General features: G+C 36.8%; 1 protein-coding gene across 2 annotated transcripts in view; it reads right to left on the bottom strand.

The window, feature by feature from the left end:
* SLC15A5 (solute carrier family 15 member 5) overlaps positions 1 to 13,498 on the bottom strand; it is an 82,426-nt gene extending 68,928 nt beyond the window's left edge. For both annotated transcript variants that reach the window (XM_025455658.3, XM_035706986.2), the window contains exons 1-2: positions 13,138 to 13,498; positions 8,376 to 8,598 (exon numbers count right to left, since the gene is read on the bottom strand). In XM_025455658.3, the coding sequence (XP_025311443.3) occupies positions 8,376 to 8,598; positions 13,138 to 13,498 (584 nt within the window). The remainder of the gene's footprint in view (positions 1 to 8,375; positions 8,599 to 13,137) is intronic.
* Positions 13,499 to 14,471: the final 973 nt, after the last annotated feature.

Genomic DNA, 14,471 nt, shown 5'->3' with positions numbered 1-14,471 from the left:
TAAAACAAAACTAGGTTGTCTATTTTCTTATTGAATTTTAAGTGTTCTTTATATACTCTGGATGCAAGTCTTTTCATCAAATATATAATTAATAAATATTTTCTTTCAGGCTGAGACTTGCCTTTTCATTTCTTAACAGCGTCTCTTGAAGAACATAAATTCTTAATTTTGTTGAAGCCCAATTGTTATTATTTTTCCCTCTTAAGGATCATGCATTTAGTGTTGTATCTAGGAGATCTTTCCCTAACCCTAGATCACAAAAATTTTCCATCTCTGTTTCGGAGAAGGAATTTTGGCATTGGAGACCTGAACTGATTCAACTAAATTCTCATGGCTGTGTTGTTGCAAAGCCATGAGTAGGAGCCATCTGTGCTGGTGTACCCTCTAAGAAGAGGCTAACTTTAGGTGTCTTTTTATACTTCTTCCTAGGTCTTTCTAGTTATCAAGTTGATGACACCACCATTTCCTCATTAGTATAAGCTTTAACATTTGAAATTACTTTTCACTCATGCCTCTCACCACATTTTATATATTATTAATTATAAATATTGTTTTTTTCTCTTTAGAATGGTACTCAAAAGACATGAATTTGGAATGTCTGGGGGCTCAGTTGGTTAAGTATCTGCCTTTGGCTCAGGTCATGATCCCAGGGTCCTGGGATTGAGCCCCATAACCAGCTCCCTACTCAGCAGGCAGCCTGCTTCTCCCTCTTCCTCTGCTTCTCCTCCCTGCTTATGCTCTCTCTCTCTCTCTCAAATAAATAAATTAATTAATTAATTAAAAAAAAGACATGAATTTGAGTGATTACTGTGAGAATCACATAACTGTGTCTTAGGCACTCTGGAAGTCTGGGTCTTTGTTTTTAAAATAGGGATCATACCCTCTAGACAGGGTTTTTGTAAAACCTGAATGAAGAACATTGACTGTAGCTGCACTGCGCTAAGCTAACATCGTCATGTTCTTCACTTTTCATCCATCTTGATTTCAGAAACAAAACAAGCCGTGAAGTTGGAGCATGGTGAGCAAGGAATAGAGCGTTTGAAGAGAGGATCAGTGAGTACAGGTGATCCAGATTATGCAGGGACTTGAAGTCCATAGTAAGGAGTTTGGTTTTTATTCTTAGTACATTGGGGAGTCATTTGAAGGTGACTGATTAGGGGGCTGAAATGATCTGCTTTCAAATGGGAAAAAGGATTACTGTGTCAGCTCTATGCATGTAGATAGGGCCTGGTAAGGAGACCAATCACAGGTACTGTAGTTGGAAGAGAGCCAGGAGTGAATTTCTGTGGGGGTAGCAAAGTCAAGGAAGAGAGGGAGGTAAGTGTGTGATGTATATTTGGAAAGGAGACATGTGCCCAGTTAGCCTTGTCCTTTCACTCTCCTCTAAACAGGCTTGCTCATTTTCATCCCTATAACTTTTTTTTTTTAAGATTTTGTTTATTTAATTGAGAGAGAAAGAAGAGTGTGTGCATGAGCACACACCGTGTGCAGTGTAGTGGAGGGGGCGTGAGGAAGAGGGAGAAGCAGGCTCCCCGCTGAGCCCCACGTGGGGCTTCATTCCAGGACCCTGGGATCATAACCTGAGCGGAAGACAGATGCGTAACCAACTGAGCCACTAGACACCCCAATCCCTACTTAACTAAAGTCCCATATCAAATTTCTTTTCCTTCATTCAATATTGTCTTAAATAGAAGTTCTCTGAACTTCTAAAACAATCTGTTCTGGAATGATTTCACTTTTGTCCGTTCTGTCTTCTCACTTATAGATTGTCAAGCTCTCTGACAGCAACAGCTTATTCTTTGTCTCCACAGGACATAACATGGTTCTGGGTCCACAGTAAAGGGATAGGAAATAAATGATTGATGAATAACATGGCATCTCATTAAAAAAATCAAGTGATCAAACAACAACATATAAAGACAAACTTTCAATAATTGAACTAGGAAAGTGATAAAGCATCAAACATGGCCATGCTGAGGAACCTGGTTTACTATAATTCATGACTAGAAACTTGTCACACTGCAGGTGAGACACAAAGTTAGAGTTTTATAGGACAACTGGATAGAGTCCCTAGGCTCTGTCTCTGGTCATCCATGCTGCTTCAGCTGCACACTTGAGTTGTGGCTGTAGCAACTGGGAGAAGCTGGGGCTGCAAGCAGTGTATATTTCTTTCAATCTTTAGGAAACCCTTTTTTTAAATGTTCAATATTGCTGAGAAAATCCAAGAGGACATTGTGTGGCTCTTCAGAACATGGTGATATAAGCTAAAATGCTCTAAAGAGGGTCAAGGAAAATTATAATTATTCTAAGACTTAAATCTCGTGAAAAGTGGTTAGAAACAAAAGAATTATAGTGTTGAATATCTATGTATAGGAAGAGATTTCACACCAAGTACTAAATGTATTTTAACAAATGCCATCCAACCTATTTGATTGTGTAATTTTCTGGAAGAATTACCTAGTACAAGCATGTTTTATATATGCCTTTATTGATCCATGGACAGGATAAGCCATAGATAATTAAGGGTGAAATTGTATATGTATCAACTGTAAAAAAAAAAGAAATAAAAATCCACAGTGTTCAAACTCACCATTAAGACTCCTTTCATCTCATAGCTCACTAGCAAATTGAGTATATAAAGCACCTCTCACACAGAAAGTCAGAGAGCAAAGCACTAAAGCAAAATAAATACCAGTGATTAAGGAAAATTGAAAGCAGCAGTAAAAATATGTTTCCTTAGCCTACTTTTAAATACAGACTGGGAACTGCAAATAACTGGGAGTAGGTATAAGTCTAATTTTTTTTTTTTTTTGTCTGCGTGATCCTATGGTATTGAATACAAATAAGGTGGGAAAAAAACTTGTCGCTGCAAATCTCAACAGTCCCTTTGAAATTATTTCTTTTAAACATTTCCCATAACTTATTTAGTAATAATGAATAAAGTTGCTCAATTTTTTTGTCATTTCTTTGACCCATTTTGACATACTTCAGACTTATTATCAGTGATTTTAGGGAAAATGGTTTGCATTGCTTTGCTTTTGTTTGTTTTTTGTTTTAGTCTAAGAGGGAAGGCAAGTTCTTGGGTCTTTCTGGTAGCAGTGGACAGTTTACAGAGTTCAGGGAGAATATTTTATTTTGCACTAAACAATATTGAGATACTTCACTAGGGGATTGTGGCTCCTGGGTGGGATAAAATGGAACTGTTTAGGAAAGTCAAGGAAACACTTGGTTGCTAATTTCTTGGTGGAAGGTAGTTGTCAATGGTTGCTCCTTTTACCATAACCATTGACCCATTGAAGGACTTCAAGGAAAACTCTGGAAGCCATCAATTTAAGAACGAAGCAGCAAATGGAAATTTTACAATTCTAGGTACTTTTATCTGTAATTTTTTTCAACATTGCAGTTAAAGAAAAGACATTTAAAAGGAAGATTTTTGATTTTTGGTGAGTAGGCAGCACAATTTAAGTAAAGGGAATATTTTTAATTAAGAAATTTAGGAGAATGTCTCACTCTTTATCTCTTACTCTCCTTGCCTCTCCTTCTTTTAACTTACTCTATTCTTTTTCTCTCTTGAATCCCCCTCCTTTTTTCCTTCAACAATCATAACAGTTGTTCCTATATATCCTTTTCTTATTTCCTTCATTTAAGATTTTTAGAACACTGCATATTTGTTGATGAAAATAAGCCCCTAGTCATGTACCTACCAAGTTGAATAGCAACCAAGCAGGGCTTAAGAAAAAGAAGGAGCAGTAAGCCACATAAAAAATGTGTCTTTCTTTCTTTCTTTCTTTCTTTCTTTCTTTCTTTCTTTCTTTCTTTCTTTCTTTCTTCTTTCTTTTCTTTCTTTCTTTCTTTCTTTCTTTCTTTCTTTCTTTCTTTCTTTCTTTCTTTCTTTCTTTCTTTCTTCTTTCTTTCTTTCTTTCTCTTTCTTTCTTTCTTCTTTCTTTCTTTCTTTCTTTCTTTCTTTCTTTCTTTCTTTCTTTCTTTCTTTTCACTTTCCTTAATATTCTTTGGTTTCCACAGTTATATGTTGGAGAGGAATTCTGAGTGTATTTCCTGAAAGCTTACAATTTTGGCAAAGGTAAGGAAGGAGGTGACTGTTGTTATTAGAGTGGGTGGGTAGCATTTGTTCAACTTGGCTAGAGCCCATGCAAATAGAATTTTGGAAGGTTTAGTGATTTTTTTTTAAAGCTATTTACAGGCTATGCCTCAGTATGCACCTCAGATGATATTCTGAGTATTAATACAGTTATTCTATGAACTGCTTTGAATTTGTTGGCTGAAATATACCTTATAAATTATGATTTTACTAGTGCAGAATTAAGTAGATTTCTATTTCTTTTCTCTTCTCAAGGATTAGGTAGGATCTCTGAACCAGATATATTTCTAAGTGTGGTGAAAAATTGCTGGGAATTGTCAAAACTTTCCAAAGCCACGCAGCTTCCAGTATGTGCACTCAAAAAAAGTCCAGTTCCATTTCTTTTCAAAATTATCTCTAGACCACATTAGTATCCCCTTTCCTTATACCTCTGGAATTGTTTTCAAAATTCTGAAGCACTTGATAAAAATCGTATGCATTAACAGCGATGCTTCCAGAAAATTCTGATTTTGGGTGTTACAGGTGGGGCCTGGGAAACATTTTTAAATAAAGCCCTTAAGTGATTCTCAAAATTAGATGACTACTTGAGAGCAGTAGTTCTTAAACCTGACTACTTAGGCAACTTAAGAAAGCAAAAAATCCTGGTCTTTGGAACTCATCACAGACCAATATATTTTGGGCTTTTGATATTGAGACCCAGGAATCAGTATTTTTGAGTCTTCAGGGGGTATGTCCATCTAGGATTGAGGATTGCTGCTTTCAAATAACACTCAAGTGAATAGTAAAACAGCTTCTGAAAAGAAATTCTGTGGGATAATAAATTTTTACCTCTAGTGTCTCCCTAATATAAAAGTTATTAAATTCAAGTATTAACATCAGAATATTTTAGTGTGAGACAAATGTTATGTAGAATCAATCTGTGTACCAGATATTTAAAATTTCTGGAATAGAATAAGTCAGTCTCTAGATTTTTTTCAAATTCTACCAATATTCTATTTGGACTTTTAAATCATGTATAATTCACTCTGGTAACTGGTTAGGAACAGACTATGATATGCAGATCAGATGCAAATTACCAGGTGAAGTAAGTAGAGAAATGTGGAAGCAAGATTTGAAGTTAATTGCAGTAGAATTTAAAATTATGGTTATAGACAGACTTAATTATCCACCTTTCTTTTTGCTTCCAGAAAAGATTCTGCACAGGTGTATTTACCTAGATGATCTCCAATGTGGTGAACTCTTAATTGCACACCTCAGATTTTGGAAAATGCTGGAAGATTCAGGTTCTAATCTAGATAACAGCACAAGGATGTTGGAAGATTATTATGCCTCTTGATTTCAGGGAGTTTAGCTTTATTCTTTCAATAAGGTACATACTTGAGGAAGATCCAGTACCAGATGGTAATGTTGGCTGGGAGTGGTTTTCTCACCTACACTTGGCAGCTCTACTCGGAAGTGGTGCTTTCAATGCTCGAGACTTCCAGTCTATACTATTTAACATAATCACTGGGAAGCTTTAGGTGGTATAGATGCAATGACACATCTCATTAAAGGTCCTGTGACTAGGAACATCTGACATCTGTGCTGAAAATAGAACTGGATGCAACTTTCAAGCGGTTACAGATTCAAGTGGTATGCTGTTTTTTTAAAGACACTACTGAAATTCATTATATTAACCAAGCTTGTGATTTCTAGAAGCATTTTTTACTTGGAGAATAGATTTTAAATTAAGGCACTGCCCATTTAAAGATGGCCTCCTCCTAAATGGGTTCCCTCTTACCCAGAATTTAGACAATGATTTTAGCTGATTTGTCATTTAATAATAATAGCTATCAGAATTTGAGTATCTATGATGTGCTAGGATACTTTATTTATAAGCTATACAAATGCCCTCCAGAGTATTCTCGTTTTGTGGATGAGATACTGGTGCTCTGAGAAGTAAAGGGACTTGCCGAAAAGCATAAAACTCCTGTGACAGAGCTGGGATCCTGTCCCTTCTGTCTTCTGTAAGTGTCTCTGTCCATCTTGCTACCCACCCCTGCAGTATGTATACCAATAGAGTTAGCATTCTTTTCTATAAATTACAAAAAGCAGTTGCCCAGAGAAATTTCCCTGTAGGTTGGTATTATGATTTTAAAAACCCCTCAAAACAAACTACCAAAAAACCTGTAACAAGCAGATTCAGCCTTCAAGAAGCTTACCATCCAGAGAATCCTTTACCACATTAAAAAGTAACATCTTGGTTCCCCATGCACATTTCTAGGTGCTTTAACTTTAGGTTTTAAAAACTCTGCATGATTATTTTGATTATCTATTTAATTTTAGGGAGAGAGAGAAAAAGAGAAAGCACTTGAGCATGGTGGGAAGGGGGAGGTGGCGGGGAAAGAGAGGACCTCTAACAGACTCCCCACTGAGCATGGAGCTGATGCAATGTGGGCTAGATGTCTTGACCCTGAGATCATGACCTGAGCCAAAAACTAAGAGTCAGATGCTCAACCAACAGAGTCACCCAGGCGCCCCTGCATGATAGCTTTTATTAGAGATTTTAGTGAAATTAGGAAAGAATAAGAAACCACATTGAAATGCGTTCATTCTAAATTTGGCCTGGCTCCTCACTGCTGCAGAAATTCATTTTCACCCTACTCCCCATCCCCCCTTTAAAGGCCTAAAGTACAAACTCATTGGGAGTCCCCCCTTTCCCAAAGGAAATATTTCATTCATATAATGTCTCCTTTGTAATCAACACTGAGAAATGTCACTTTGATTAAACACAACTCTGAATGACTAAGACCACAGTACAATAAATTCTCCAGAGCTATCTTTCAGAACAACTGATTGCTCTCCAGTCTTAATCCTCTAGAGTCTTATTTAATCAAAATGATGTTGCTAATTAAGGATTAAAACCTTCGAATAGAATAAAAAAGAAGGATTTTTCTTTCTCCTTTGGGCAGGTCAAGGAGGCAGAATTTGCTATAAGAAAGTAGAGAGTCCCTTCCACCTTTGGTAAAACTGCATTATTTTCTGACGTTTGGACTGAATCCAAAATAGGCCTGAGTGCTTTGTAATATTAATATAATTGGGGGGGGAGAGAAAGAGAAAGAGAAAGAGAGAAAGAGAGAAAGAGAGAAAGAAAAAGAAAGAAAGAAAGAAAGAAAGAAAGAAAGAAAGAAAGAAAGGGAGAGAGAGAGAAAGAAGGAAAGAAAGAAACTGCCTTGGATAGTTATATATACCTAGATTATTTATTCTAAATTCTTTCATTTAATGCTGCTTTAAATATGAATTTTCTTTAAATGTTTTGTCTGATTCTGTCTGTGCATTGATTTTTTTTTTCCATTGCTAACACTGGGAGAAAGACAGAATAGTTAGAAAAATGTTGACAACTCATTTCACAGAAAAGAGGGAACAAAAGAATGTATCTCAGATCTACTTGACATCCACTGACAAGTAATAATAACAACAAAATTCCGTACTAAACACTGAAGAACTCTATGTAAAGATCAAAATTATTTTTTGAATTTGTATTGGATAATAAAAAATCGATTACTTAAAACCACATAAAACTGTCTAAGAACTTGGAGAGAAAAAAGATTCACAGAACAGCAGTTTGATTTTTGTGGAATACAAACTCTTTTAGATGTTAAGGGCAAAGTGGATACAAAACAGAGTTGCTGGTTGATGTTTCCACAAATTATAAAATACTTTTTTCTATCCTCTTTATCTTCTCTGCACTATCCTGTGAATTTATAATCTCTGCCAAATATTAGTCTCTTCCAGTGTGGGCAGAACTAGTAATAGCTACCACTTATTTTCACCTACTATGTGCCAGGTTCTCTGGCTGCAAGACACATCTTATTGCCTCTAATAAAACCCAAGAAGAGGTATTATAACCTTTTACAAATGATTAAGCTGAAACTTTTTGAGAATAAATGACTTGACCAAGGTCAGATAGCTTGTGTTAAGTAGAGTAAAGGCTTATTTGGCTCCAAAGCCACCTTCTATTAAGTATGACAAGCCACCTCACATTTGTTTATAATTTATCTATGTGTTTTAGGAAGGCTCTGGTAAGCTGTGTTGGTCTGTACCTGACTCATAGACTCTCACAGTTACTGGCTGAATCATTGTCATAGGCACTGTCACGTCATCACTTTACCAAGGCCAGTCAATGACAAACAGTGAATTACTACCATCAAAATGGGAGCAGAGAGCAAACAATGAGAAATCTCAGAAGAGGAGAAATGTCATAAGCCTCATTTCTTTCCTGGCCAGTGATGCTTACCAGTTAAAAAAAGACATCTGTTTCTGGGATCCATACTCCTGAAGGCTGTAAGCACTCAGTGGGCAGACGATGGCTCTCATTCCTCCTGTGCCAAGGCAGATGGCTAATAGCGCTATGTAAAACAGCCTGTTCTGCTCTTTTTTTGGTATATTGTTAATCATATGGTAAGTGCCTATATAGAAATCTTCCAAGGGAAAAGCAACCACAGATAACAAAGCAGAGCCTGTAGGTAGAGAAAAAAGGAGAATAAATATGGCATAGACCAACTGAATCACCAAATGGCATTATAAATAAGGTTTTCCTCTGAAAGTAGCATCCTTATGTGATTTTTTTCATTGAAATATTTGTTAGTCACTGCAATTCTGGAGATAGCATGATTTCCTAAATGTGAAAAATTTCAATAGGTGTTTTAATTCATCCAGAGGCCTAATTATTCCCCCCCCCCTTAACTTGACCTATCTCCTCTCTCAGAATGTATAAGCAAACCATGTCCATTCTAACAAAATTTGGAAATATATAAGAAATGAGAGATGCCTGTAATCTCACCCCCAGAGAAAACCACTGTTAGTAAGGGTTATTTGTTCTCAATCACTAGAGAGATAGAAAATTTGAAGATCTCAGACTTATAAGGAGCCTGTTAAAGAAAATGTTTTACAGAGAACATTATCATAGTGGTAAGAAGAATATAGATCTCTTTTCTTTTTCTACTTCTCTTTCTCCTTTTCCTGCCCTTTGATTTCTCTCACTTCTTATGCCACTGAGCAGAGCCATCTTGGCACACACAAAGGTGAGAAGGTGAGGTGGGTGATTCGGTACAGGGCGGGAGAAGAGGAGGACAGGAAAGGACAAGGAGTGGGTGGTGAGCCTCTTCTCAACTCCATCTCTCAGGGACTACAACACTTTCCTTGTTTAATAGAAATTATGATTCAATTCCATACTTTTGCTAAGATCTTTAAATTCTGTAAAACATTTACATGTATTATGTTGTTTCATCTTGGAAAACCTTTGTGATGTCAGAAGATAGATTTTCTTAGTCCAATTAAAAAAAAAAAACACAACTCAGGTTTGGTGAGATTAAGTGGCTTTCCCAATGTTACAGAGTAACCCGATATAATCTGCCACTTTTTGTAATTCTCGTCAACTGGTCAAATCATCTTTTTTTTTTTTTTTGTCAATTTGATTAGCGAAAAATGGCTTCTCCCTATTACTTTTGTCCTCCATTTTATTGATTTAGCATTCATATTTTTGGTATGATTTTTTTATTTTTAATTTTTAAAAAAGATTTTATTTATTTATTTGAGAGATAGAGATAGTGAGAGAGCATGAGCAAGGAGGAGATGGAGAAGCAGGCTCCCTGCTGAGCAGGGAGTCCTATGCCAGACTCAAATCCAGGACCCTGGGATCATGATTTAAGCCAAAGGCAGACACTCAACCAATTGAGACACCTAGGTGCTGGTATGATTTTTTTTAAAGATTTATTTTTATTTGTTTATTTATGAGAGAGAGAGAGAGAGAGAGAGAGGCAGAGACACAGGAGGAAGGAGAAGCAGGCTCCATGCAGGGAGCCCCACGCAGGACTCGATCCTGGGACTCCAGGATCGTGCCCTGGGCCAAAGGCAGGTGCCAAACCGCTGAGCCACACAGGGATCCCCTGATTTTATTTTATTTTATTTTATTTTATTTTATTTTATTTATTTATTTATTTATTATTTATTTATTTATTTTTAATGATAGTCACACAGAGAGAGAGAGAGAGAGAGGCAGAGACATAGGCAGAGGGAGAAGCAGGCTCCATGCACCGGGAGCCCGACGTGGGATTCGATCCCGGGTCTCCAGGATCGCGCCCTGGGCCAAAGGCAGGCGCCAACCCGCTGCACCACCCAGGGATCCCTATTTATTTATTTTTAAATGGTGGCTGTATGTGTTTAGTTTTCTCATTTGGACTATAAGTTTCTTAAAGGCAGAAATTAGGTCTAATGTTTTTTCTCCCTTATAGTGGACTTTACAATCTGAAGAATATGTGTACTCAGTATGTGGTATCAAAATGATTTATCATGAGAGTAGGCCCTGTAAGTTAGTGAGTTTGAAATGTTTCCTATTAAGTTTGGCCAAATATGATCCCAGCTGCTTTCTCTCTGCCCCTCAATCCTCCTTGTCTCTGGAAGTGTGATGTAAAGCCTGCTTAGGCTAAGGGCTAACCAAAGGAGATGGGCAGAGGAGTTACTTCTTGCAGCAGCCATATATTTAGAGACAAAGCACTTTTAGTGGTACCTTTGTGCAAATTAAGAAGGCACTCTACTTCCATCTCTTGAGAAAATGTCATAATATACTGATTGCATTAGATCAAAACTTTATTTTTATCTGTTATAAAATTGAAGTAATAAAAATACAAGTCTATGACATGTATGATAGAGTCTCTTCGATGTGTGCTATTGTGCACTACAAAATCAGCACATATCCTTAGTAGCTCTGTATAAAACACCAGGATGTGTCATATCTTCTGCTAGGTGGTGGGGGACAGCTGACTTTCCACTCCAGGAGCTAACAAGTCCATCGTAGAAGACAGACATGCAGATGGAAATTATAATGTGGTAAGTGAAATTGTAGAGGTATGATTAGAATGTGGTTGAACACCTTGGGTCTTAAAGGGAGGACAGGATTTTTCTTGTCTTGGCTATGGGGTAGAGAAATAAAGGAAGGTTGATAAATTCAGGCATAGAAAAAAGTATAAGTAATAGGAGAGAAGTAGGGGATTAGAGGCAAGCAAGAACTTCAGCATGGTTGAGGTCATTTTTGAGACAAAAGTCTGGTAAGGTAAATTTGGGACAGATTGTAAAGATTCTTATGAACTAAATTAGGTATTGTTTTTTAGGCAAGAGAGCCAATATATAGATGTATTCTTTGAGCAAGTCAATGTTGTGAGTAGAAAGGTGTATGGATTGGAGTCACACTGATTGTCTGATAGCCCAGTAAGCAGGCCATTGTAATGGCCTTGAAAAAGAAAGCTGGATTTTGAGCTAAGGGTTAGCATTTGAAACAAAAGACACATTTTTTATAGAAACTCTGATACTCAGTGATTGGTTAGAATTTGATGGCAGCCATGAGTAAGGAGCACAAGGAAATAGCTTTTAGTAAGAAAATGAATGGCTATGGATCTGACTTAGGTCTTTTGTTTGTCAAATTCCAAAATTTGGACTCAATTCTAGTCTGATGCTTACACAGGAATTTAGACTGATAGGAATTGCCGTGTTAAATAAGAAGTTGCCAAGTACCATGGATATGGCCTGTTACCAATTTGAGAAAAGTAAATCATTCAGACACTAACTTAAATGACTCCTCATCAGAAAACATTCCCTGATACAGAACAGCAATCATGTCACTGTCTAGTCTGTTCTGTCCCTTACCCACCTATATTTTTCATCATAATACTCCTGAACACCTTACATAATATCTTTTGCTTATTTGTTTTCTCTTTTCCACACTGGAAAGTCAACTTTGGTAAAAAGAGATTGCTTTCTTTTCTGTTGCATTCCCAGATCCTGGGACAATGCCTGGCACTGAGTGGCCACTGAAGAATATTTGCTGAATGTCGAATGAATATTTGCCATGCAGTGACTTCATTTTTACTTAACAAAACTGATGAGTTATGTTTGGATCACAATCTAATTGATGAATGGTGAATGGCAATTTATTGGAGGGTTTGTTGAATACTTGATATTCATCCCTCACTCATTTATCTCTTCCCTTGTCTCCCCACACTTGCATTTCTGCTAAATTTCTCAGTATCGGTAAACCACATACTAGCTTCCTAAGTCCCTCAGCTCAGAAACTTGGAGTTAATTTTTGTTCCTCATAATATTTGTGCTCTTGTTTAGTTGCCATGTTTTTACAGTTTTTCATATGCTTTCTCCTGGATTGACATTTCTCCTAGACCATGCTCCTGAGGTATTCTGGTCTCCCTCTATTTAACCTCTCACTTTGGTTGCCTATCTTGTTTATTGAAGAAAAAACATTTCCCAGATATTTTCATCATATCTTCAGTAACTCCTTGTTATACAGAAGAACAACTGAACTTTTTAGTCCAAAATTCTAGACTGTTCATCAACTCACTCTCTGTACCTTATCAAACAATCTTGACATTTCTCCAACATTTCTCACAATCACTTCACTCCCAAAGTTTTGTAGATATATTTATTTTTCTCTATGCAAAGAAGCCTACTGTAGTGTTTGAATTTATTAATGTATTTAGCATGTAACCATAGTTCATAATATAGAAATCATATCTTCATATGCAATCTTAATTACTATATGACTAATTAAAAACCACCTTTTGATGAGAACATTCTTCAATTGTTTTACATGAACTTCAAAAATCTTTAGCACACTTCATCTTAGCTGTGAAGCAAATGAACCTCATGTTTCATTTAGAATTTGTCACAAATTTGGGCTTGGAGTAGCAAGGGGGAAAAGAAGTGTGTTTGAGGAGTACAGAAGATAGATATGTAAAGAGATAATTATTATAAAATACAATCAGTACAACAATATAGGTATCAAAGCATCCACATATCCACACACACACACACGCACATACATTTACTAACATCCCCCAAATAATACAGAGAACAAAGCAAATTGAAACAACATTCTTACTTCATTTATCACATTTTACACTAAGAACAAGATAAAGATAACAGAGAGTAAAAATTCTAACAAAAATCTATTCAACTAAGTTGCAAAACGATCCAGCCAGAAGGACACTCACCCAGAAAATGTAGACATAAGCAAACATATACCAGTTTGTTTCTTCCTAGACAGACATCAGCAAGCCATCCTGCAAACATTGGGCTAAGTACTGAAGTTCCAATAAAACACAAGTTCAAAATGGCTGCTTGGTAATTGGGATAGCCAAGCTTGACAGTGCAAAAGGGGATCATATTGCAGACAACTTCAAAGAAAGTGAACCTCTCACACATCTCCACCAGAAGCAAGCAGATTCCAACCCAAATTTTTTTCACAGTATATCCCAAAGAGAAATAACGAGGTTGCCTTATAGATTTCTCCTTCTCAGTGCTGTGATGTAAGGATACTTTCTCATCCATTATTTTCAAATCTGTAACAGACATGACTCCCCTTCTCGAATACAACTTATGTCAGTGTTTTGAACTGGGTGATTTTTTACTCCCACCCTCCTAATGAAAAAATAAATAAGATCTCTCCTTTGAATTTCACAGCTCCATGCTAAAGTTTCGCAAGGTTCTTTTGCACATTAATGTTGGGGAGCACAGGAGAGGAGACACAAGGATTTAAATGTTCATGGTAGCCCAGAGTAGCCAAATCTGATTTGTTTGTCTAATTATTTGGAGGCTAATTAGGCTCTTCCTCCAAACGTATATTGTATTACACGAATCTTGTTGCATATGTGTGGAAACTCATCTGTCTCACACTGATAAAGGTTTAAATACTGAGGCAAAAGAAGCAGTTTTTCGGGAGAATTTGAGCGCTAGATCAAGAAATAATTTGAGCCTAATAATTTCTGATACTTTAATTAAACAAGCCAGAACAGCACCAAGAGATAAAGCGCGGAAGGAAATCTGTTTTGAGGAGGCAGGATACCTTATCATTATTACATTTCTTGTTATTTTTGGTTGGAATTCTGATAAGAAAGCTAATTAGGTAACAAAAAGTGCTAGTACATTTAGGTAACAAGCAGAGTTTGTAAGAAAGTAATTTAAGTGCGCTAATGAAAGGAGAAAATATTAAACAAAAACCCTTTTTCCTTTAAGTTGACCCCATGCTTGTAGAACAGCCTCTCGGAGGAAATCAAAATCAAAAGGTGCTTTTTGACTCCTTATTATTAGTCAGCAGCAGGGATGCAGCAACCATCCCACACATGCTTTGGGGAATATTGGATCCGGTATCACCCCGACCCTCCTCCAGCTGGGTGAGTGGATGTTAGCATTCTATTTTGGAAAGCAGGAGGGCACCAATTAAGCTAAAAAAGCAGCAGCAAAAGAGGAACACTTGAACATTTCTGGATTTAGCTGCAAGGACATAGGAAGATGAGGAGATGGAACTATTGGCTTAAAGTCATAATTC

This window comes from Canis lupus, chromosome 27, assembly GCF_003254725.2.
Source record: "Canis lupus dingo isolate Sandy chromosome 27, ASM325472v2, whole genome shotgun sequence".
Lineage (NCBI taxonomy): Eukaryota > Metazoa > Chordata > Mammalia > Carnivora > Canidae > Canis > Canis lupus.
Note: the sequence above shows the minus strand (reverse complement) of the source record. Positions and strands in the feature narration are given on the sequence as shown.